Here is a 22,731-nt window from a genome sequence, read left to right on the forward strand (position 1 = left end):
AATGGGGGCTAGAATGACTAAGGCTAAGAAAAAAAAGCTCTCTTAGCCAGAAAATGTTTCATTTTTATATGGTGTGAACAAATCACCGAAGTTCTATAAAAAAGACTATAAAAATAATTTCTTTGTTAAAAAGTGCTGGAAATTATTGGGATAATTGGAAAATTTTGACTACGGACCATATACTGGATACATAATATACTCAGATTAAATTACCTGAGCATTCTGTTGTGGTTATGTAAGAGAATATACCTGTTCTTAAGAGGCAAAAGGAAGAAGCAGTAAGGGAAAAGCATCATGATACCCGCAACTTTCAAATGGTTCCGGAAACACACACACACACACACAGAACAATTTAAGAAAAGTTCATTGTACTAATACTGCAACTTCTCTGAAGGTTTAAAAGTCCTCAAAATAAAAATATAAGAAAATAGTATAACATATCTTGGGCTGGCACTTATAAAGTGTTAATCGGTTAGAAAAGATCAGTCAAATGTTCAATTTCATTTTATGAAATTATATGCTAATGGCACTGGAGAAGAGAAGGAAAGGCTTCAGATTCATCCCTCAAGTATCCATGGTCCACTGCACATACTATGTAGCACTATTTATTATTAAAAAAAAAAAAAAGGCCCACTAAATCATAGAATTGTCAACCATCACTTTTGAGGCTTAATTCCCTCTGGCCTGTATAATTCATTCCTAGATATGCAACATGATACACCTATACATTTACAGAAACACCACCAATCCTCAACGCAGACTGGTAACCAAAATGATCAGCAAAAGAAATGGAGAAGGGCAAAAAGGGACATGCGATTCACTGCTCAGATCATGAATAGTATCTCTTTTATGTTTAGAAATTGAAATTCTGTATTTGAAAAACAAAACTATTACTAAAAGGATGCTAACTTATGAAAACACTTACCTTGCCCATCTTCTTTGAACACCAATTCTCTTTTTTCGGATTCATTTTCGTTCTTACCCCTACGTCTATTTTTACCTCCTTTACCTAATGGTTTTAAGTAAAGAAAAAGACATTATTTGCAAAACAGTAGGAAAAGAAACTAAACTAAATTGAGGCATCTAGAACAGTTAAAAAAATCACTTACTTTAAAAATTCAAATTTAGTCACACAGCATTATATTAAACATATACATATTGTCACTCCCCTACCCTTCTTGGAAATTCCCTTTTGGAATATTTTTGACATCAAATACAAACAAACCAAAGCAGATATTATATAAAAGTATATAGATCCTTTTCTGAGGACATCTGCGTTCAATGACCAAACTGCCCTGGATCATAAAGTCACTTGATTGACTACACAGCTCAGTGAACCTACAGTGGCCCACATGGGACAAGGTGGGAGATAATGGGTCTTGATCCATTTTATAAAAATGCCTTGTCTCTCTTTTACCTGACTGCCCCCTCACCCCTACCCCAATGAAAGGTGTGAGTATAAGTAGGAGATGACTGAAAAGAAAAGATAATGCAAGAAAACAAAAGAAAAAAAAAAAAGGTAAAGTTATAGCTATTGGAATGGGACACACTGATTTTGTGGTAGTGGAGGGAGAGCAACAAGTCTGTTAAACGCTGAGTTTGAATTTTATCCTATTGCTGCAGGATACATTGAGCAAGGTATTTGAAGTTAAAAAGCAAGGTACTAACTGCCTGAACTTGAAAGCAACTAAGATGTTCTTTGCTAGGTGAACAAATAAACTGCGGTACAATGGAATATTATCTATAATAATGAAAGAGTAATATGCTAATTAGACCCGACAAGTCGGGGCTGCGAGGGAAGCCAGTGCCAGCAGCCGGGGGGAAGCCTACTCTTGCATGCGTGCATTGGGCCTCTAGTTCAGCAATAAAAAGAACTACCAAGTCCCCCAAAGACACGGAGAAACCTTTACTGTAATGATAGATACATATCACTATACATTAGTCAAAACCCATACAATGTACCACATAATGAACCTATAAGCTATGGACCTGAGATGATAATGCACCTAGACTGGCTCACGTAAGATGTTTATAGAAAAAACTGGTGTGGAGAAAGTATATGGGAACTTTGTACTTTCTGTTTATTTTTCTAGAAATACAAAACTGCTCTAAAAAATAAAGTCTATTAAAAAAACAACAAAAAGCAAGGTGCAATAGGGGCGTAATCAACAAAATCCAAACTGTGGGGTCATTTGTATAATAAGACAATCTGTTTTCTTCAATAGATACATTATGAAAAAGAAAACATGCATGGATGGGGAACCTACCCATTAAGAGACTTAAATGACATATCAACCAATGGCAATGTGTAGCCCATCTCTGGATCTTGATTTGGTGTGGATGGTGCAAGTTTTTAGCCAGGAATTGATGGTGCCTGGGGCCAGGACATGAGTACATGAAGGTTCATTATACTAGTCAACTTTTACATACATTCAAAATTCATCCTACTGTAAGTTTAAAAACAAATACAGCAAAGTGAAGAAGAGCATAAAGCCGCCATTGATATTAAAAAAAAAAGAAATTCATATTCACATCTGCTTTTATATATACATAAAATATCTTTGGAAGGGCATATATAAAAAAGTTAACAATACCTGTGAGAAAGAGAACTAGATGGCAATGGGACACATTTAGGAAGAGAGATTTCACTTTTTATACTTTTTGAAATTTGAATCATGAATATATTTACTATTCAAAAAATTTTCATTAAAAAAAACTTCAACAAAAAGCAGAGGTATGACATTCCTCTGGGTGAGAAAACTGGTCAGAAGGTCCCTGTCTTTATTACACGTACAATGAAACAGGCTGTGCTTAGTCATGAAGAGGAAAAGTAACTTGGAAGCAACCAAGATGTTCTTTGGTAGATAAATGGATAAACTGTGATACAATCATACAATGGAATATTATTCCGAGGAATGATAAAATAATTATTTCTGAGATGGAAACAAGAGAATTATGGCCAGATGTAGAAGGAGACAGGAATAAAGGATACACGGAGCTAAAAAAAGATCTCTTTCAGCCTCTGTAAAATATGGGAGTTAGAGAGTTAGAACAGAAGATACAAATACCTCCATTTAGGACACCACACTATCTACTGGTGTCCTTAAAAAATCTGTCATTCTCCATGGCCCCCTTGCTTTTCATACTTTAAATAATGACACTGATCATTTCTCAACTCTCCTTTTCCCGACTTCTGAAGGATCACTTGTACTATTCTTGACCTTTTATCAGCCCCCCCCTTCATTATGCCTATCCATTTGGAGCTTCATTCAGTTCAAATTCCTTCTGCTCACCCACTTTCTAAGGAAATTTATTTTTCTCTCACCTACCACTTCAATGTTAATAATTTCACATCCCAGCCCCCTATTTCAACTAAGCCTTTATCTCCTATTTCTATTGGCCTCAGTACATTTCTAGTAAATGGGTTACTGTCATCTCAAGCTCAATTTTATTCAAAACCCCATTTACTTTCTTTTACAAAGCTGGTCCTTAATCAACATCCTTGTTTCTGTTAGTGATAACATAACTACCTTACAGAATATAAGTCTCTCAACCTATAAACACGACACCAACCTATCTGTCAATACTTCTATTCCCTTATGCATCAAGTAGACTACTCACTGTTCTAGTATCTCCTCCCTAACAAGCCTATGCCTATGAGATAGGTATTATTTTGTCTTTATTTCACAAGATAATGAATGGACTTCAAAAGGTTAAGTGACTTATCCAAAGCTATATCACGTGACCTGAGAGTTCAGATGTCAGTCACCAGACACTATGCTCTTAACCACTATGCAACCACCCACTTACTTGTCACAATCACCTTATGAGGTAATAAGTCATTTACCTCCAGTTTTCCAGTGAGTTTACCTAAGCCCAAAGAAGTAACTTACTTAACATTAGTCCCCCACATTAGGGTATCTCTACATACCATTTTGTCCCATTCCAGACCCTGGCAGTCATTTCCAAAAATGGCTATAAGTGGTAGTGAGATTAAGGGACATATGGGAAGTGTGGAAGCAGCAAAAGGTTCATAACCCAAACAGAATAAAGAGTGTGCACTTGGCCACTCTAAAGACAGACACACTTAACTTCTTGCATCATCATGTGCACTTACCCTGTCCTGGGTACAGTCTCACAATGCTCTGTGCAATTGTTAGGCGGGCCTCTACAATTTCCTGACTCACCAGAGTCCTTAGAATTCAGTATCTGAGGCATTCTTAGGGCACACCAAAACTAATTCCCTAAGAAAAGTACCTTTTGCTTCAAGCCACTAATCATGCCAGGTCTTCAAACTAAAGTGAAAGCTCCATTAGGACAAGAATCATACCTACTTTGTTTGCTGAGTTATATACCCGAGCTGGCAAGTCTTTGAATAAATCAGTCAAGAGTAGCCCACATATTCCTAAAGGAGTGGTAATTTTAAAATCAAAGGTAGTGAGGCCCTCAAAATGTGGGAGCACCTTCCCCCAAGGTAAGGAAGGAAGACACAGAGGGCTTTAACTGAATGTGTTGTAATCCTCAAGTTTGGAGTAATGGATTCCCAGGTGTTCATTGCATTATCTATAATTTTTGTACGTCCAAAATGTTACTTATAAAAGTGATTCATCACTTGTCAATTTACCAGAATTAACCATACCCGGATCACCTCCCTATTTTATTGCCATGTAATGGAATGAACTTTAAAGGAAGGAGGCTAGTGAACTAGATGTGATTTAATGCAGAAGTCCTATCCTTGGAACTAAAGGGTAACCTATTATCCACCTAAGGGTGGACTCAACAGAAGGGAGGTGACTTAATCCAACAAATATTTATTGAGCATCTACTAAGTGTCAAGTGCTAGCAATCCAATGTTATTAAGACAGATACTATTACTGCCCTTTACAGCTTACAGTCTAGTGAAGGAATTGGAAATCTCATGCTAGAAATAAAAGTGAGAATAAGATACCCATTAGAGTGATCTGGTTACCATCTCATAGGGAATAAAGGATTACATAGGTTTCAAGAAAACTATGACTTTTAAAAAACCCTATTTTATCACCCAATCTTTCCAAAAATTATTAGCAGTAAAATCCTTGCTCCAAAAAGGACCCACAAGTTAGATTTCTAAGGGCAATAACTGTAGCATGCCCTGAGGGAACTGCAGTAAATCTTACAGATAACTGCAACTAATCTTACACAGAACTGCAACCAAAAATCCCAAGGGATAAAATGAGTAGTGACAGCTACAGAGGAAATGAGGTAAAACGCTGTAGCCAGCTGTGAGGTAGAAAAGAGAACGGAAGTAGGCCAGGTCAGGGCAGGGGGTCTCAGGATGAATAACCAAAGGAAACTTCTTGTGGGTTCTGAAATAAGCTCCTCTTCTGTCAGAAACAGTTTTCCCAGTTTCTACTTGAACAATTTCCTTTGAGAAATTAGAGGGATGCTAAAAAAAAAAGCAGAAACACCCTTAAGTCTAAAAAAGGGAGAATTTCTTTAGGACTGTTCTGCTTTTACCTAGACTAGGCTTTTCATTTTGGAAATTCCAAATAAACTTATCCTCAAGTCTGGTAACTTGTGAATGTTTAACTTCAGAATGGAGGGAACTTATTATATATATAATCTGAAACAAAACTAGAAAACTTGGATAAATATGGAACAAGTGTGCGCGCGTGTGTGTGTGTGGGGGGGGGGGGGGGGGGAGTTAAACCCCGTAAAGGGATGGGGAAGGGTGTATCTCTAGAGATGAACCTCAAAATTGCATCCAGTTTTCGCCCACTGTTTACAAGAGAGATGTAGTCTCAACAATATTCAACTTCTGTCCATAAAGAAACCCATTTAGGGGTACCTGACGGTCACTAAAGCAAGCATCACCCTCTGGAAGTTAAGAACTGCTTCCAGGGTTTAACTCCCCTTGCCCAGGACGGCCAAAGCGCCCATTTGCGAACCCCACGCCGCCCCAGGGGAGGTCTCTCTATGGGTCCCCACCACGCCGAGGTCACTGTGGCGCGAATCAGGAGCAAAAGCCCACATTCTCCGGCAGGAGGCCCTACAAAAATGGCGTCGGCTCCACCCCAATGTGACCAAACTGGAAGACAGGAGTAACTTCCCAGCTCCTCTCCCGAGCCCAGGAGGGCGTCCCAATCGCCCAGCCACCTGCAGGCCGGGCGGAGAGGAAGGTCACGGCAGCCTGGGATATCCCGAAGCCGCAAGGATGGCCGGGAGACCCGGCAGAGAGGAGTCGTGGTCCTGGGGTCCAGGCGGCATTACCTTTATTCTTGGGCATGGCGGGAGCAGAGGCCTCGCGGCAACTCCGACTCTTACTCGGGCGGCGGCGGTGGCGGCGGCGGCGATTCCTCCAAGGGGGGCCACACGCACGGCCGGCAGCAAATGGCGTCGCATCTGCTTGCGTTGCTTCTCCCCGCCTCCAACGCCGCCTGGGTCCGCCCCCTGTCTCTATTGCGCAGGCGTGGCCGCCTGATCCCTCCCCTATTGTTAAAGCTGAGCGACACGCGCTCCGGGAGTGTTCGCGGAACACGTAGGGGGCGGGGCCATGAGCAAGGAGGAGGCGGAGTCAGGGAGGAAATGGGAGGGGCCCAGGCTTCCTAGTAAAGGGCTGGTTCAGGTAGCGCCCCCTGCTGGCTGACACCAGACTTCTGCTGCTTTGTGACAAACCAGCCTCTCAGGGTTTGAGCAGCTGACTCATCAACTGTAATCTCATCTGTTTTAACGTGGCTCTTTCACCCGACCTAGCAGGTTGGCAGTCTGAAGGAATGGGCAATGCTTTCCTGCCATCCCCATTACCAAAGCATAATATCTGCATGACGTTATTACTTTATAAATGTCTTCCCTACCTCACTGTAAACCATATCTGTTGCTTTACCATTACCAGCACTTAGCAGAATGTCTGGCACATAGTAGGTGCTCAGGAAGGAAAAAAAGGAGGAAGGGAGGGAGGGAAGACCTAAATTCAGTGTTATGGGCTGAATTGTGTACTCCCCAAATTCATGTTGAATTCCTAACCCCTAATACCTCAGAATATTTTTGGAGATAGGGTGTTGGACCCTTGATCTTGAACCAGACTCCAGAACTGTGACAAAATAAATTTTTGCCAGTCTGTGGTATTTTGTTATGGCAGCCCTAGTAAACTAATATGCTATCATAATATAAAACTACTACAAATGTCTACTGAAAAGGAAAGGATAACTGCAGGCCTATAACCCATTCCCTCTCTACCAGCAATCAATGATCTCAAATTTCCTTTTAAATGTGCTAAAGACATTTACTAGCAGAAATAAAACAAAAAGTCCGTATCTCTAAAATGCTTTTAGCAAGATACACTTGGTCTATAGAGATAGCTTCTTGTAAAACTTGTAATTTATGGATTTATGAGGCATGGTTGGATGGAGAACGAGGACTCAACATTTAAATTGTGTAATTAATGAGGCATAAAAAGGGGGTGTTGCAAAACCAAATGACTCCCTTTGTTTAAACAATGTCTCCACATACATCGCACAGAAGAAAACTTGTTCTTTAATTTTGAATCAATTCAAAATGTACCATTATGAGGGAGAAAAGGGTTGTTTTGGAGTTAAATCTGATAATCTTGGACTTCTCCAAGAAAAGAGTCTCATCTGTGCCTGGTGATTACCCTGTATCCTTTGAATGATTAATCAAGTTTGGTATTGGGTAATATCTATGACTGATGTGAGTCTTATTTAACAAACTCTTTAGGCTAACGAAAACTTTGCATAGAAAACATAGTTCGTACTTCTTATTAACTCAGAGACATTCCTGTTTTAAGTTTTACCAATCCAATTTGATAAATTTATACCTTGGATAGAATAATTTGATAATATGAAGAGTCAACATGTAATTGCAATAACCTGATAAAGGAACATACATGCATTTGTTTGAAACTTTATTATATAAATTTTCGTTTCTTTTAAAGATTACAAAACCTGTTCTGTGACAGGAATACAAGCAATATTGTTCCAGGATTATTCATGGATACATCTGAAAGAGCTTAGATTACACATTAATAGTATGATTTGAAAACTTCCCCAGATTAGACTCTTAAGTAAAACAATTTAAAGTATTCAGTGATATGTAATCCTTTACAAGCATTTCATAATTATGGCAGCAGTGCCAAGCATCTGATACGATTTAACCACCAATAAAAGGTACAATACATAAGAACTCATGATATGGTACCTTGGGCTTCTGGCATGCCTTACTAGAGAGAAACTAGTAGAAAGTAAGATGATATATAATAGTAGAAAAATACTTGTGATTTTTTTTAAAAACTATCTAAGTAGATGCCCACCCCATTCCCACCCAAAAATGCAAAATAATTACATCCCTTAGGTGTATACTTTCCCTTCTGCGTAGGGTAACATTTAAGATAAACCTAATACACATACATAATTTTAAGAATTAAAAACTCATCACCCATAATTATTAAGAATGCTAAGAAATGGCAATACCTTGAAGCATTTTTCGATTAAAAAACAAAGCTTTAGATGGAATACTACACTTAGAGGAACACAAACCCAAACCTTTATCCTTATGCCCTTGCTTGGTATTTAAAAGTTCTACTTTAAATACTTGTTTGAAAAACTCAGTATACAGTTCATTCAGTACTATAGTGATAATAGGAGTAAAGATTTTCACTTCCATTAGATAATGAACTAATCTACTTAGAGGACTATTATAGCAACTCTCCTCTCACATACGTTTACGTATATTGTACTCAAATGGTATGTGCTCTAAAGAGGTTTTCTTGAGGTTTGAACCTCTGAACTTAGTTTCTAAATTTTCCTTTCCACTAATCTCTATTCAATGTCATATACTTTGCTAGTTGCTCTGGGAGAAGTCATGGACATTTAAACAGCTTATCATGCACTTCAAGGTTACATGGAAAAATAATGAGGAAAGTGCCTTAAGAGGTAGGAAGTAGGCTCTTATCCCAACCCTTGGTATGCCCTGTTATGAACAGTTAAAAGACTGGAATCAAAGTGGTAAATGTGAGACTAATAGTAATACAAGGCTTAAGAAAATTAAGTCAACTTAATTACTAGGATTCTTTGAGAACACTCACATTGGAACCAGTTACAAGTCACTCGATCACACAGAATACAGCAGTGTCAAAAATACATAAAGCACACTGTAGATATAAATTCTTCTTGGCCATCCATACTTAGGTATTATCACTCTGTAGATTCTTCACTAGAAAAAGTGGTTAAGCTTGGCTCTGCAGAATACCACAGTCCCAAGAAAGTGAATTTCATTCCTTCATTAATTGGTCTCCACCAATGGTCACTTGGGGAGACCAGCAACATGTAAGCAATCTGGAGGTGAAAAGAGGGCTATTTTCATTTGTTGAAATAAAAATAGAGGTAAGTCAACCTCTTTGTGAATTAAATAAGGCTCAAAGTATACATCCAGTTTGTTAGTCACATGGAGTTGGACCTTTCGGAGGGACAGAACTCTAAAACTAGATTGGAACCTCCTGGTTTAAGCACCAAGGGTCAGCCATGAAACCCATCGAATTTGTTAATCAGACAAAACAGACCTTTTCTGACCCTTTACATTCCTGAGATATCTGTCCTAATGTCTTCATAAATCTCAAGTGCTTGATACCATCGTTAAGAGAGAATTTTCTCTATAAAATACAGTTAAGAAAACTGAAAAATTTTAGGACATTTATAATAAAAGCCAGGAAATAGAGAATGTCAGTCATATTGAGATGTGTATTGCTGACTTCCATGGTCATTAAGTATATCTGTACCAAGGCCCCCAAAGCTTGAATGTTTTTCTGCTCTCATCTCAGGCTGGACCTATCCCAGCCCCTTTCCTACCCAAACTATTCTGTCTATTCATGAAGCCTTTGCACCGCTCTACCCCTTCAAGTCTTTCCTGGGCCGAGGGTGCAGGGCACAGGTAACAGGCCAATCCCACCTCCCATGATGTCTCCTGGCCCATACCACTTCTTAAAAACAGATGGGAAATGGTTGACCCAAATTTGCTCTTTGCAGCCCACCAAGTGGGAAATGTGGAATCTCCTGCCATACACACACCACACCCTCTCCAGACTCTAAGTTGACTTTTCCCACCCATCAGCTTCACAGCATCTCGACTCTGCCTTGTCAAACATTACTACACTTTTGGACTTTTGGGGTTGCTTATGAATAAATGAATCCATATCAAATCTGTTACACACAAGGGTCTATTGTACTTAAAAGAAGACATCAACTCTATAAATTAGAGGGAGTGGAAATAATTTATATAAAAAAATTAAAAGGACAAAAACTTACCTTAGTTTAATATCATCATTTGCAAGGGAAGATACAAAACACATGGTAGTATGATCTGTATTTTCCAGTATACGCTTGGCAATGCTAAATGCAATCTACCATTTAGGATATTATTTTTAATTATAAGCTAAGAGGAGGTTTGTGAAAGTAGCCTGATAGTTTAGTTCCTTCTTTCACATTGAAGTATCTTTAAGATTGAACTAAAACCTCCTGGGAGAAGCCTGGGAAGCAGCAACACTAACTGGTGAAGGCCTCACTACCACAACTATAGGGGCCTGGAGGAAATGGAGGTGAAGAAATTGATGGAAATGTTAGCCCAGCACAAGCACTACATGTAGAGCACACTGTTGGCCAAGTTTGTCTGCTGTAAATCAAAGGCAATACGAACACCAGAACCACAGATACAATAAATTATGCTCACGAACTGCTTTTTAGGCAGAAAGCCTTCAGTTTTGTGAACATATAACTTGCTTTTTTCCAACAAAACTGGCAGTTGGACTAGGCAAAGAAGGCAATTATCTTTGAAAGCAATAAATTTGAGTTCATATACCAGTAGAGGAGTGCTCCAAGAAATATGTAGTTTTTGAATAACTCAGCTTCTGGTTGGCTGATAATCTGAAGGGAAGGCAGCATGGTGTTATGGGGGGGAAAAACTAAATGGAAAGTTAAGAATTCTAGTCTTTGCTTTGGGTCACAGGTTCTTTACATGCAATACGAGAAAGTTGGACTAGATGACTTATAAGGGTTTACACATTTACTTCTGATTCTAAAAGACTACAATGGGAAAATACACCTAAGCAATTATGGAATAGCATCAGTGTAAAAAATCTGAGAATATATGCCCAGATTTACATTAACATTTTAAAAGCTACAAGAATTTGGGATGACTGGGGTTTAAGACACTGAAAAGAAAGGAAAGAAAGAAAGAAAGAGAGAGAGAGAGAGAGAAAGAAAGAAAGAAAGAAAGAAAGAAAGAAAGAAAGAAAGAAAGAAAGAAAGAAAGAAAAAGGAAGGAAGGAAGGAAGGAAGGAAGGAAGAAGAAGAAGAAGAAGAAAAGGAAGGAAGGAAGGAAGGAAGGAAGGAAGGAAGGAAGGGAGGAAGGAAGGGAGGAACTTTCTTTCTGGGCAATGAAAAGCATCTACATATTCAAGAATTTAAAAAATTCTCCATCTGGATCTTCTGAAATCCCTCCTCTTACACATTTTTTAGAAGATAAACTTACATTTGATTTCTATGCAATAACCATTTTGGGTCACTTGGGCAAAAGGAATGTTATAGATTTTTCCTTTCTCTTTAATTGCATACAGGAGAAATTAAGGAATAACAAGTGCTTCCAAGACAGACAAACCACGCTTTCTTGGCTTTGTACTCTCAAGTGAAAGATTTAAAGTTTCTGGCAGGAAAAAGATTTCTGATGTAAATGGCTTAATACATGACGAAGGAAGATCTGTTTGGGCACATTCTTGATGAGGTAAGTTAAATTACTTTATCCTTGCTCATATGTTTTCAATATTACATATTGATGTATGCTAGGTAACTTGGCAAAGATACAGGTCATAATGGATACAGAAATTTCTTTAATCAAATAAAATTATGGAAACTACTACATTAGATGTAGATAATACTGTAATCTAAGCAGACTCAGTGACCATTATGAAAAGTGATTATATCTGAAGTTAAAGGAAGTACTACACAGCTATAAATCATCAGGAGAAATTCAGAAAACACTCAATGCTAGATATTCACTTAATCTACCTTAGCTATGATTTTAGGTTAGAACAGATATTGTTTGATCAAGAATGTTTTATTCCCTAGAATAAGAAAGTTTTAATCCAATTTCATATAGAGGCCTGTGGCTTTTATTACACTCAAATTAGTATTTAATATAAAGCATCGTAATGGGATAGAACTCATTTACTGTTTTTCCAAAAAAGCATACTTTTCTCATAGGTATACAAGAACAGGTATCTTGTTATTCATATGCTAAATTCTGCAATTTGATCTACTTAAACATGAAATATCCACTGGGACTTGAATGACCTGTTGCTAAAATTTCCTTGGCCAATTTCTCCAGCACAGGCCTTTGATGTATATTGGCAAAATTCCAAATTATATGCCAATTTTAAGTATGGACACTATTTAAGATTAAAAGTGCAACAACTACTTCCTTAATTAAAAAAAAGAACACTAAAGAATTGCAAAGTATATGAACTAACTTCATAGGTGTACTCTTGATGTCATGCCACAGACATATAACTTTCTCTACCGTAACAGCTCTACAGGTTAGTCTGACAGAGCACCCGACTTTAAGTAACAAACAAACGAACGAACCAGTGAAACAGACATGGGGAAAGATATGTACATTTTGGAAGTATTACATTCAACAGCTGTTCTACAATCTGGCCATTTTTAGCGCTGTCCAACAATACTGTTAATCCAGGTGAACTATTTAACGAGATTTAATAGTCAATTGATTATTAATAAAAGATTCCAAGTTAAACAAGGCATGTATACATTAAAGAAAGCAGTACAGAAATGTACTGTATATGAACTGTTTACAAAAACATACAAAATGTTGGATGGCACAAGGGATACAGTGCTAATATAAACGGATTGTTTAAGCTAAGTGCTTAACATAAACTGTCCATCCCTATAACTAACAAAGAATATTTAAGGGACATGAAATATTTTCTATAAAAATAATGCTATATGGTGTAGAGTACTTTATTCAGTGTATTTTTAGGTGGTATTCATATGTTCATTCTTCTTCTTATTGATTCAGTGAATATATCTTCATCATGTTTCCATTTCCATTTCATCCGAAGCTCCAGGAAAATCTAACTTGCTAACAATCATGTAAAGCGAGAAGAGATGAAAGCGGGAGCAGCAGCAGGAGCAGCAGCATTATGGGTACCAGCTGGGACAGTGTGTGCTTGCAGGTGTCTCTCAGATATGTGCTACCTGTCGCCAGAACTTGTGCTATCAGCTTACACCATGGTACCAAATATTTCACTGAGGTCACTTCACAGGGCTGTGGAGGTGATTTTTTTAATACCTCTTCGCTGAGCAAGAGTAGAGCGGCCTACTGGTTCCAAAACTGGTGACTGATTACGGTTTAAAGCAGAATATGTAGCTGCCATGGCACCCTGAAAACAGGAAAGAAATATCCAAACAGAAATGACAATGGGTAGTCATGTACACAGAACATGAAATGAACATTTTCCCCCAGATAATTTCTTCACTAGCAAACATATAGATTTTATTAGCCTCATAATGTAAATAACCACACTGGCCAAACCCTCTGATTTAACTAAAATTGAAGAGGCCAATGTGGGAGGTTGAAATAATGGATGAGAAGACAGGGATGGCTTCATAACAAGCAGTCCTCACTTTTCTCAGGACTGTTCAACTTTTTTTCCTTTGCAATCTTTATTTTCAGAGGCAGCAAAGCATGCTCTTTTGGAACTTGTAGTTTGCTTTGGTTGTGCATAAGAAAGTATAAAGAAAATAGGAAATCCATAAGCTTATCTGATGGATAAATTCAGAAATTTAGAGGTCTTTCTTAAACTATATTTATTACAACACTTCAGCACAGCTTGACCTTTTCTTTTCTAAATCACCCACTGTAAGAGAATCCCACAGGAGAACTGAACGCAGGCTGAGGGATAGTGACCGGTCCAGGTGCTGCGACATGGAGGGGGCATCTCACAGTTTCTCTTAGAGGACACATGGAAAACAGGACCTGAATTGGGCTGCTCACCTTGACCAGATGTGGTGCGTCCTGTCTGTTTAGTTGGTATTGTGGCAGTTGGTCCCAGTGGACTATCCAAGGGTGTCTGAGCACAAGGGCAGCAGTCAATCTCTGATGAGGGTCCACATGAAGCATCTTTGACACCAGGTCCTATAATGGGAATAATAATAATAATAAAGCAAGCTTAAACCTTTTTGTTTGATTTTCTTATACTGTTGAGCATTTTTCCTAACTATGACAATATTTTTTCCTGGCAGTAGGTAGACCTTTTGGGCTCAAAATGATAGGGGGAAGGGCACATAATAAGAATAGGACCACAGTTGCTTAATGATTATTCATCTTACTAACTATAGATAAGAGGTTTTCTTACAGACCTTGGGAAACTGGAGGATATGTTGCAAAAAAACCCACAAACATTTAAAAAGCAGACCAAGAACAGGATGTGCTTTGACTTAGTTGCTGTGCCCAGACCCTGACCCCCTCCGGGAGTTTTTTCAGGAACGCTGACTATTCTCCAGTCCCAGGAACGGGCTGAGCTGTTTGCAACATCACAGAAGATTAGCCACCTTGTTATCAGACTTTGAGCTCTTGAAGGCCAGACTGCAGACTCTCCGCTCCCCTTTCCATGTTACACTTGCAGCTGCAAGTAGCTATCCTCATCTTCCCTATATAATCAGCCAGCTGGCAGAAAAAGGCAGAGCAGAATTTTAAGGATGACCTACTACTCTGCCCATACTGTCGGCATTATTAGAATAAATGCTCATATATGATTCAACCCTGTCTCTGCTTAATCTGGTTCAAGTACTGACAGGTGGCCTCAGACCTGTTTAGTGTCCAGTATCAAAAACAATTATTTGGTCAACACGACAATTTGTGTTTTATTTATTTATAATATATTTTTATTGATTTCAGAGAGGAATGGAGAGGAAGAGAGAGAGAATCATTAATGATGAGAGAGAATCATTGATCGGCTGCCTCCTGCACGCCCCCTACTAGGGATCAAGCCTGCAACTCAGGCAGGTACCCTTGACCAGAATCGAACCCGAGACCCTTCAGTCTGCAGGTCGATGCTCTATCCACTGAGCCAAACCAGCTAGGGCTGTGTTTGTTTTGTTTTTTTAAAAAGTAAAAACCTAAGTCTCTCCTCTGAGTGACAGTAGTTTTGGTGCATTATAAAGGGTGAATTACCATATTTTATGTATCTTTTGGGGTTTTTTGGCTCCTTTTTCCCCTTAGATATTCTGAGGTTTCCACATTTTGATAGGTTTATTTCTAAGTGATTTTTTAGCCTCATAAGACTTTTTTTGTGTGCTGTTGGTAATACTGAAAAGCAGAGCTATCCAATAACATTAATTTAATTAGAGTTCTAAATGCCCTTCCTAAGATTACAGAATTCTATTTTTCTTACTTTAAAACAGCGGTTCTCAACCTGTGGGTCGCGACCCCTTTGGGGGTCGAACGACCCTTTCACAGGGGTCCCCTAAGACCATTGGAAAACACATATAATTACATATTGTTTTTGTGATTAATCACTATGCTTTAATTATGTTCAATTTGTAACAATGAAAATACATCTTGCATATCAGATATTTACATTACAATTCATAACAGTAGCAAAATTACAGTTATGAAGTAGCAACAAAAATAATTTTATGGTTGGGGGTCACCACAACATGAGGAACTGTATTAAAGGGTCGCGGCATTAGGACAGTTGAGAACCACTGTTGTAGAGGATCATTATAACTAGTTGGTATAATTCTCAGGTCTCACGGACACTTGTTGAGGAGCAGAAGAGCGAGACTCTCTGCCATGTAGGTCCCAGCAGACAGCAGCTCCTCTCTGTGTCTTGCCTGCAACCAAGGTACATGCCCTTGACTGGAATTGAACCTGGGACCCTTCAGTCCCCAGGCCGACGCTCTATCCAGTGAGCCAAACCAGCTAGGGCGAGAACCACTGCTTTAAAAGCAACTCCTGGGCATTATAGAAAAATAAAAAATACAGAGAAGCAAAAGAACATAAATACCCAGAATCCTACTCTTCCAGAGACAAATGCTTTCTATCTAGCCAAATGCTTTCCTATGCTTGAAACACAGATCCATATAATTGCTATGTAGTTTTATACTCTCTAAAATAACACAATTGTGATTTATTATAAAAGCCATGCACTACTTGTTTCATTTTCTTTTTTAAAAAAATGTTTTTTTATTGATTTTAGAGAGGAAATACTGTTTGACTGTCTACTGCACACCCCCACTGGGGATCAAACCCGCAACTCAGGCAAGTGCCCTGGCTGGGAATTGAACCAGCGACCTCGGGGTGCATGGTACTAAGCCCAACCAACTGATCCACACTGGCCAGGGCTTGTTTGATTTTCATTCAAAATATATTTATTGAGTATCCATTAAAGACCAGGCATTCTGCTAGGTGTTGGGTATTTAACAGTGAACAAGATAGAAAGGAACTGTGACCTCAACAAGCTTTTAGCCCAGTGAGGGAATCAATTACAAAGCAAAGAGTAAGTTCTTTGATGGGATGAATAAATGTGAGGTGCAGCTGGAGGAACACAGAGAGAGATCTGACCTGAACAAGGCAGGGTGGCTTTGAAGTGACTCCTTTAGAGAAATGTGAGACCTGAAGGTTAGGCAGGAGCTGGATTAGAGAAGGAAGGGAGAAACAGAGTATTTCAGGAAGGTAGAACAAAGCATGTTTGAGGGAAAGCCCTCAGGTGGGAGAGAACATGTCACATTAAGGAACTGAAAAGAATGCGATGTAGCTGCAGCATATATCGTAAAGGAAAACATGGCAGCAGATAAAGTGGGAGAGGTAAGAAAGGACCAGATCGTGAAGGTCCTTATAAGCCATATTAGCAAATTTGGACTTTTTCTGGAGGCAATGAGTCATTTAAAACAAAGAAGTGATGCAGTCAGGTTTGTACTTTAGAGCGATTACACTCACTAAGTGTGGAGGAAAATGGATGGGAGGAGGCAAGCCTGGAGACTCCAATTTGAGACAGGTGAGAGATAACAGCTTTGGTGCGTGGATATAAAAGATGGAGTAATATAGATGGAATTGAGATAGTTAAGAGATAGAACTGACAGAACCTGCTGGTTGACTGGATATTGGGGAGATACTATTCCAAGTACTCCTCTGCTATTAGATATTTATAGGTTCTTACTTTTAGTTATCATTAACAGCTAAGAACAGGAGTAAATGAATGGAATTATACATAAAAAGCAAAACAATTAGGGACCTCCCCTTCCAAATTCTGAATGTGGGCAAATATGCTTTAAATGAAGAAAAGGTTGCAAAACTGCCCAGAAGCACAACACAACTCTATTATAATTTTACTCAGGTGTGTGTCTTAACCAGTGCACTTTTGGCCAAGTCACTTAGAATCACTTCTACCACTACCCTTCAATAGCTCCTCCTAAGCTTTTTCTTGAAATGAATTCCTTCCATGGCTCTCTTATCCCTCTGCTCAGATAAGCTCATTCATGCTCATGGCTTTAGCTACTACAGATGATGACAATTCCTAAATTCAATGTCCCCCCAGACTTCTCTGGTAAAATCTACATCCATATAGCCAGTTGCCTAGTACAGCGGTAGCCAACCTTTCGGACCTCACGGATCACCAGTGGTCCATGGACCACCGGTTGGCGACCACTGGCCTAGTGGATATATATCTCTTAATTATACATCACAGAAGCATTTCAAATTCATAACGTCCAAATCTGCAATCATCACTCCTCTGAAAACTACTTCTTTTGTATTCCACATCTTGGTGAAGGACGCCACCAAGTGCTTATTTGCCCGAGGTGGAAATGTGGACTGCACGCTTGATATCTGCTTCTCTGTTGCTTCTTATGTCCAATATACCGGAAACTATTCTGCCTCCTAAATTTATCTTCCATTTGACTCAAATCCTACTAGAACTGTTCTGGTTTACTCATCATTCATCACCCCAAATACTGCAAAACCTTATGTGTAATATCCCTAATATTAGGTCAGTGAAGACTAAATGAAGTAATGTAAGTAGATGTGTTGGATGCCCTGCCTGGGTGGCTCAGTTGTTTGGAGCGTTGTCCCATACACAAAATGGCTGCACATTCGATTCCTGGTCAGGCCAATGTGGGAGACAAATGCTTGATATTCCTCTCTCTCCCTTCTTCTCTCTCTAAAATAAATAAATAAGTAAATAAATAAAAATCAATGGACATGTTCTGGGGTGAGGATAAAAAAATAATAAAAGTGTAGGCACATAAGTGCTCAAAATGGTAGCTATGGTCCTATTCTTCTCAAAGACACATAGGCTTGAAGACATTCACATGTGCAATTTGCTCTTGAGGGGACATATCAGATTGATAGTCATCTCTTCCAATTCTGTGGATATTTACTATATTACATCATGCTTGTAATCTCAAGTCTTAACTGGACAAATTAGCAAAAATGATTAGTAAAGCAAAAGCTCAATATAACGGGCAAATTCAGGCAAGGGGGTGTCCATTAAAGCCAAAAGTCTGTTATATAATAAAGTAGGTTTTCCAAATGCATGTTAAAAAATAGACAAATTAGTTTACCTGTTTTTACTTATGTAGACATGTTTGTGTAATTAAGTATGTATGAAAAGTTTAATTTAATAGAAAAGTTTTCTATATGTATTATTGTAATTTTAAATTTATACTGAATAGGCCTAGTAAATGGGTGCATTCACTAGTCACTGCAAGTAAACAAATGCATACAGCGGCTGGGGCATGGCTTAGCTCAGGCCAGCACAGCATACATTGGAACTGCTGCAGAAAGTCACACCATACGACAATGTGGTGTGATCACATGCTAATCATTCACTGAACATTGTTTTCAAGCGGTGACTCTCAGATTTAAATATGTAGACTATAGCTGTAGATATGTAATATTTATTTATGTCGGCGAAATTACTACAGTTTTTTCCAACATATAGCCTATTCGCTAAAATTTGTTTAAAATAAAAGTAAATTAATAACAAAAACAATCTGATTATTTAACTATAAGCAAATCTTGGTTAAAAGCATTTTAAAATTAACAGAGTGTTAATTTTCACATATGACATATGGACTGGAAATTTTGTCCGTTAAACCTGGTCTGTTAAATTGAGGTCCACAAAATTGAGGGCTTATTGTAATAATGTGGCATTTATAGCACAGGCTGCGAAATGGCTGCAATATTTTGTGCTCTATTTGTATCTCCTCTTCACCTGCATTTCTCTTTCACTCAAAAAAGCATACTGGAATACAAGTAAGAACCAAATTATAGAAATTAGAGAGATAGCCATGACTTGCTTTAACTTGTTAAAAAAGTAGGCAATGTCTAAGCTCTGATACTTTATTTGGTAACATTACTTGATATGCCCACAACTGACCATGACAAAGTTTGTGGCCAACTCTATGGGTAAAAATTACTGCTCCACAGAGTGAACTTAAAAAAGGAAAATCTGATCACTATAATGCTTAATATTTTTCAACAGTTTCCCAATACCTAGAGTGAAACCCCAAATCCTGAGCATGACCTGCAAAGCCTTTCATAATCTGGTTTCATCAGCTACCTTCTTACATACATCCTGTGCTAGTCATATCAAACCACTCGCAGCTCCCTGCACACATTCTGCCCTTCCTTTGCCATCATGATTACAAACCACATGTGCTGATCCCTCAGCATGGGCTGGACTACATCCTTCTATTCCCCAAAGCTACCTGAAAAGTCCCTCCATTGCTTCTGGAACTTTCCCTGAAATCTTTCTGACTGAGCATCATCTGAACTTCTTTATCAGTTTAATTCGTTCCGTGATGGAGCTCGTAACTCAAATTACTCGTATGTCAAATCAAAAAGTGAACGAGTGAGACACGTGATGCTGGGCTGATGTTGTGGCGTTCACTGTGACGTTCGCTTCGCCAACTAGCGGTGGGGTATCTGAAGCTGGTTTGTAACCCGAATTTTAGCTCGCAACTCAAAGCAAAAAATCGGCCGAGAGACGGCTCGTATCTCGAAAAAATCGTTAGTCAGGACACTCGTAAGTCAAGGCCCCATTGTATGCTAATTAGACCAGACAGCTGAACAACCTTCTGGAAGAAGCCGTGGAGGCGGGGCTGAGGCAGAGGTGGTTAGGGGTGATGAGGCAGGCAGGCAAGCGGTTAGGGGTGATCAGGCAGGCAAGTGAACAGTTAAGGACGATCAGGCAGGCAGGCGGAATGGTTAGGGGTGATCAGGCAGGCTGGCAGAGGCGGTCAGGAACCAGTGGTCCTAGATTGCGACAGGGTGCAGGCTGGGCTGAGGGGACGCGCCCCCCCTCCGTGCACGAATTTCATGCACCGGGCCTCTAGACCATTATAACAGCACTTGTGACACTAGTTGGCTGTTTCCCAACTAGACTGTGAGCTCCTTGAGAACAGGAATTCTGAGTCATATCTTTTATTTCTGGAGCCTACACTTATTAAGCACACTGTAGATGTTCAACACATGAATTAAAAAAGAAACAAGTACCTAGAAAAATGAAATTTTCTGGTTTAAGAAATTTTATTGTTAAAAAGGAGAAGACTAACATTTCATTTTTAAATTCAGTTATAAAACCAAATCAACTCAAGTTCCACCTGTAAGAAAAATCAGCAAAACACTTTTACCAGTATTTATCTTCTTTGTCTCCTCTATGTTTTTCTTATTTTGAAGTGGAAAAAAAGAATTTTCAATGAATAGAGTGAAACTAGAGTAGAGGTGGAAACCAAGTCAGTGTTATTCAGGGGATGGAAGATCTTCCAGTGAGAAAGGCTTTTTAAATGGATTTCCAGCTGACACTATAAAACTATACTACTGTTTATTGTGAAAAAGAAAAGACCCCGTTCTTTGTAATATAGACCCAAACTAGAACATGGTACAGTTATTCTAGGGGTTGAGAGCTTTGGAATCAGCTATTTACTTTGAAGTGCCCACATGTATCTGGTATGTAACTATGGACAAGTTCACACTACAATTCTGGGCCTTGGTTTCCTTCTAGGAAATGGAGATACTACCACCTATTTTACAGGGTTAAGAGGATTAAATGGATAATTTAGGTCAAGTGCAGCATGAAGCACAGAGTAGATACACAAATCATGAAGACTACGACTATTACTATTTATCATGTTCCTCAGCAAGAAGTAACTTTAGATGTATAGATAACAAAGCCAAAACAATGCCTTTTGGGGAAGAAACAAAATAACTGGTCCATTTCTGAGTTCAACTTATTTGGTAACATCACTTCAAAATACTACTTTATAAACAAGTTTCTAATTGATATTATTTATTCTCACCAAGAATTATGAAAAATTACCTTTGCTGTATCTGAAACAGAGTTCCAGTAACCACCACTGAGTGAGAATTTTCCACTGCCGATGCGTGCCAGTATTTCCTCTGGTGTATCATCAGGGCCATTTGCAAATGGAGTGTAACTAATTTATTAAAAAAAATTAAAATGCTAATTGATAAAATTTCTTTTTTGGATGGTAATCTTTATATTTATTTGCGGTATCCAAAAGTACTTGGAATAATTCAATTAATGTAATACTTGCTCCACAAAGCACCAGGTTAAGGTATGTTATGAAATATTCATTAGACTTAATATAAAAAAACATAAATAAGATATGACACATTATAGAATAAAATATTTAAAACAGTGCATGTTTATGATATAACAAGAGTGAAAAAAGATATGGAAAAAAATCAATTTAAGACCTCAATACATTAATAAGTAGTACATTATAGAAAATTAGTAATGATACAGCTATAAATGTGGTATATACTAGTACATACAAGATTGTATTATTAGAAAATGACAAAACCATAAAAAATATTACAATAAAGGTTAAAAAATAAAGATAATATAAACAAAATATTGATTAATAAATGCCTATAGCATATATAATATATATTTACCCAGTAAGCATTGTATAGAGGAGGACACCAAGACTCCATATATCACAAGCAGCATCATAGCCTTGTCGTTTCAAAACCTAGAAAAAGTAAAAATTAGTATTAACACACCACTCTTTATTATATATATTTAGACAGGTTGTGGGAATGGGATTATATCTCCTAAATAAATACAGGTAAGAAAAGCCGTGGCTGGGTAACTCACTTGGTTACAGCAATCTCTGGTTAGGGCACATACAAGAGACAACCAATGAATGCATAAATAAGAACAACAACAAATCAATGTTTCTTTTTTCTTTCTCTCTCTCACTAGCTCTCCCTCTCTCCCCCTTTCCCTCCCTCCCTTTCTTTCTCTAAAATCAGTAAATTAAAAGAAAAACCTCAATAGAACATGATTAACAAACAAGACAATATATTAATCCTATTCTAGAACCTTCTACTACTAATAATTCATATATATATATACACACACTCTTAAATTAACATTTATTGAATGCTGCCTTGGCACATGGAGAACTATGAAGGTAAGTTTCTTATTTAAATGAATGTATATTTTGTATGGGGCTATAGAAATGGTTACAAAAATCGGTACTTTTAAGACCACATATAACAGCACAAATGTATAGTGTGAAATTGTATATATATGTGTGTGTGTGTGTATATATATGTATATATATATATACACTGTATATATAATTCAGTTCACTCAAGCATTTAATAATCACCAACTATAATCAGGCACGAACTGTG

General features: G+C 38.2%; 2 protein-coding genes across 9 annotated transcripts in view; both read right to left on the bottom strand.

The window, feature by feature from the left end:
* Window positions 1-6,361, bottom strand: part of EIF1AX (eukaryotic translation initiation factor 1A, X-linked) — a 17,301-nt gene extending 10,940 nt beyond the window's left edge. The window contains exons 1-2 of one of the 2 annotated variants that reach the window (XM_005870959.2): window positions 6,250-6,361; window positions 926-1,009 (exon numbers count right to left, since the gene is read on the bottom strand). In XM_005870959.2, the coding sequence (XP_005871021.1) occupies window positions 926-1,009; window positions 6,250-6,265 (100 nt within the window). In that variant the 5' untranslated portion in view covers window positions 6,266-6,361. Of the gene's footprint in view, window positions 1-925; window positions 1,010-2,267; window positions 2,370-6,249 lie in introns of those variants that run through there. The other variant, XM_014543469.1, reaches the window with a different exon arrangement.
* A 5,491-nt stretch (window positions 6,362-11,852) lies between these two features.
* RPS6KA3 (ribosomal protein S6 kinase, 90kDa, polypeptide 3) overlaps window positions 11,853-22,731 on the bottom strand; it is an 87,966-nt gene continuing 77,087 nt past the window's right edge. For all 7 annotated transcript variants that reach the window (XM_005870962.2, XM_005870961.2, XM_014543470.1 and 4 more), the window contains 4 exons: window positions 21,985-22,061; window positions 21,383-21,500; window positions 14,056-14,196; window positions 11,853-13,441 (listed from right to left, as the gene is read on the bottom strand). In XM_005870962.2, the coding sequence (XP_005871024.1) occupies window positions 13,319-13,441; window positions 14,056-14,196; window positions 21,383-21,500; window positions 21,985-22,061 (459 nt within the window). In that variant the 3' untranslated portion in view covers window positions 11,853-13,318. The remainder of the gene's footprint in view (window positions 13,442-14,055; window positions 14,197-21,382; window positions 21,501-21,984; window positions 22,062-22,731) is intronic.

Source organism: Myotis brandtii, unplaced genomic scaffold (genome assembly GCF_000412655.1).
Source record: "Myotis brandtii unplaced genomic scaffold, ASM41265v1 scaffold326, whole genome shotgun sequence".
NCBI classification, from domain to species: domain Eukaryota; kingdom Metazoa; phylum Chordata; class Mammalia; order Chiroptera; family Vespertilionidae; genus Myotis; species Myotis brandtii.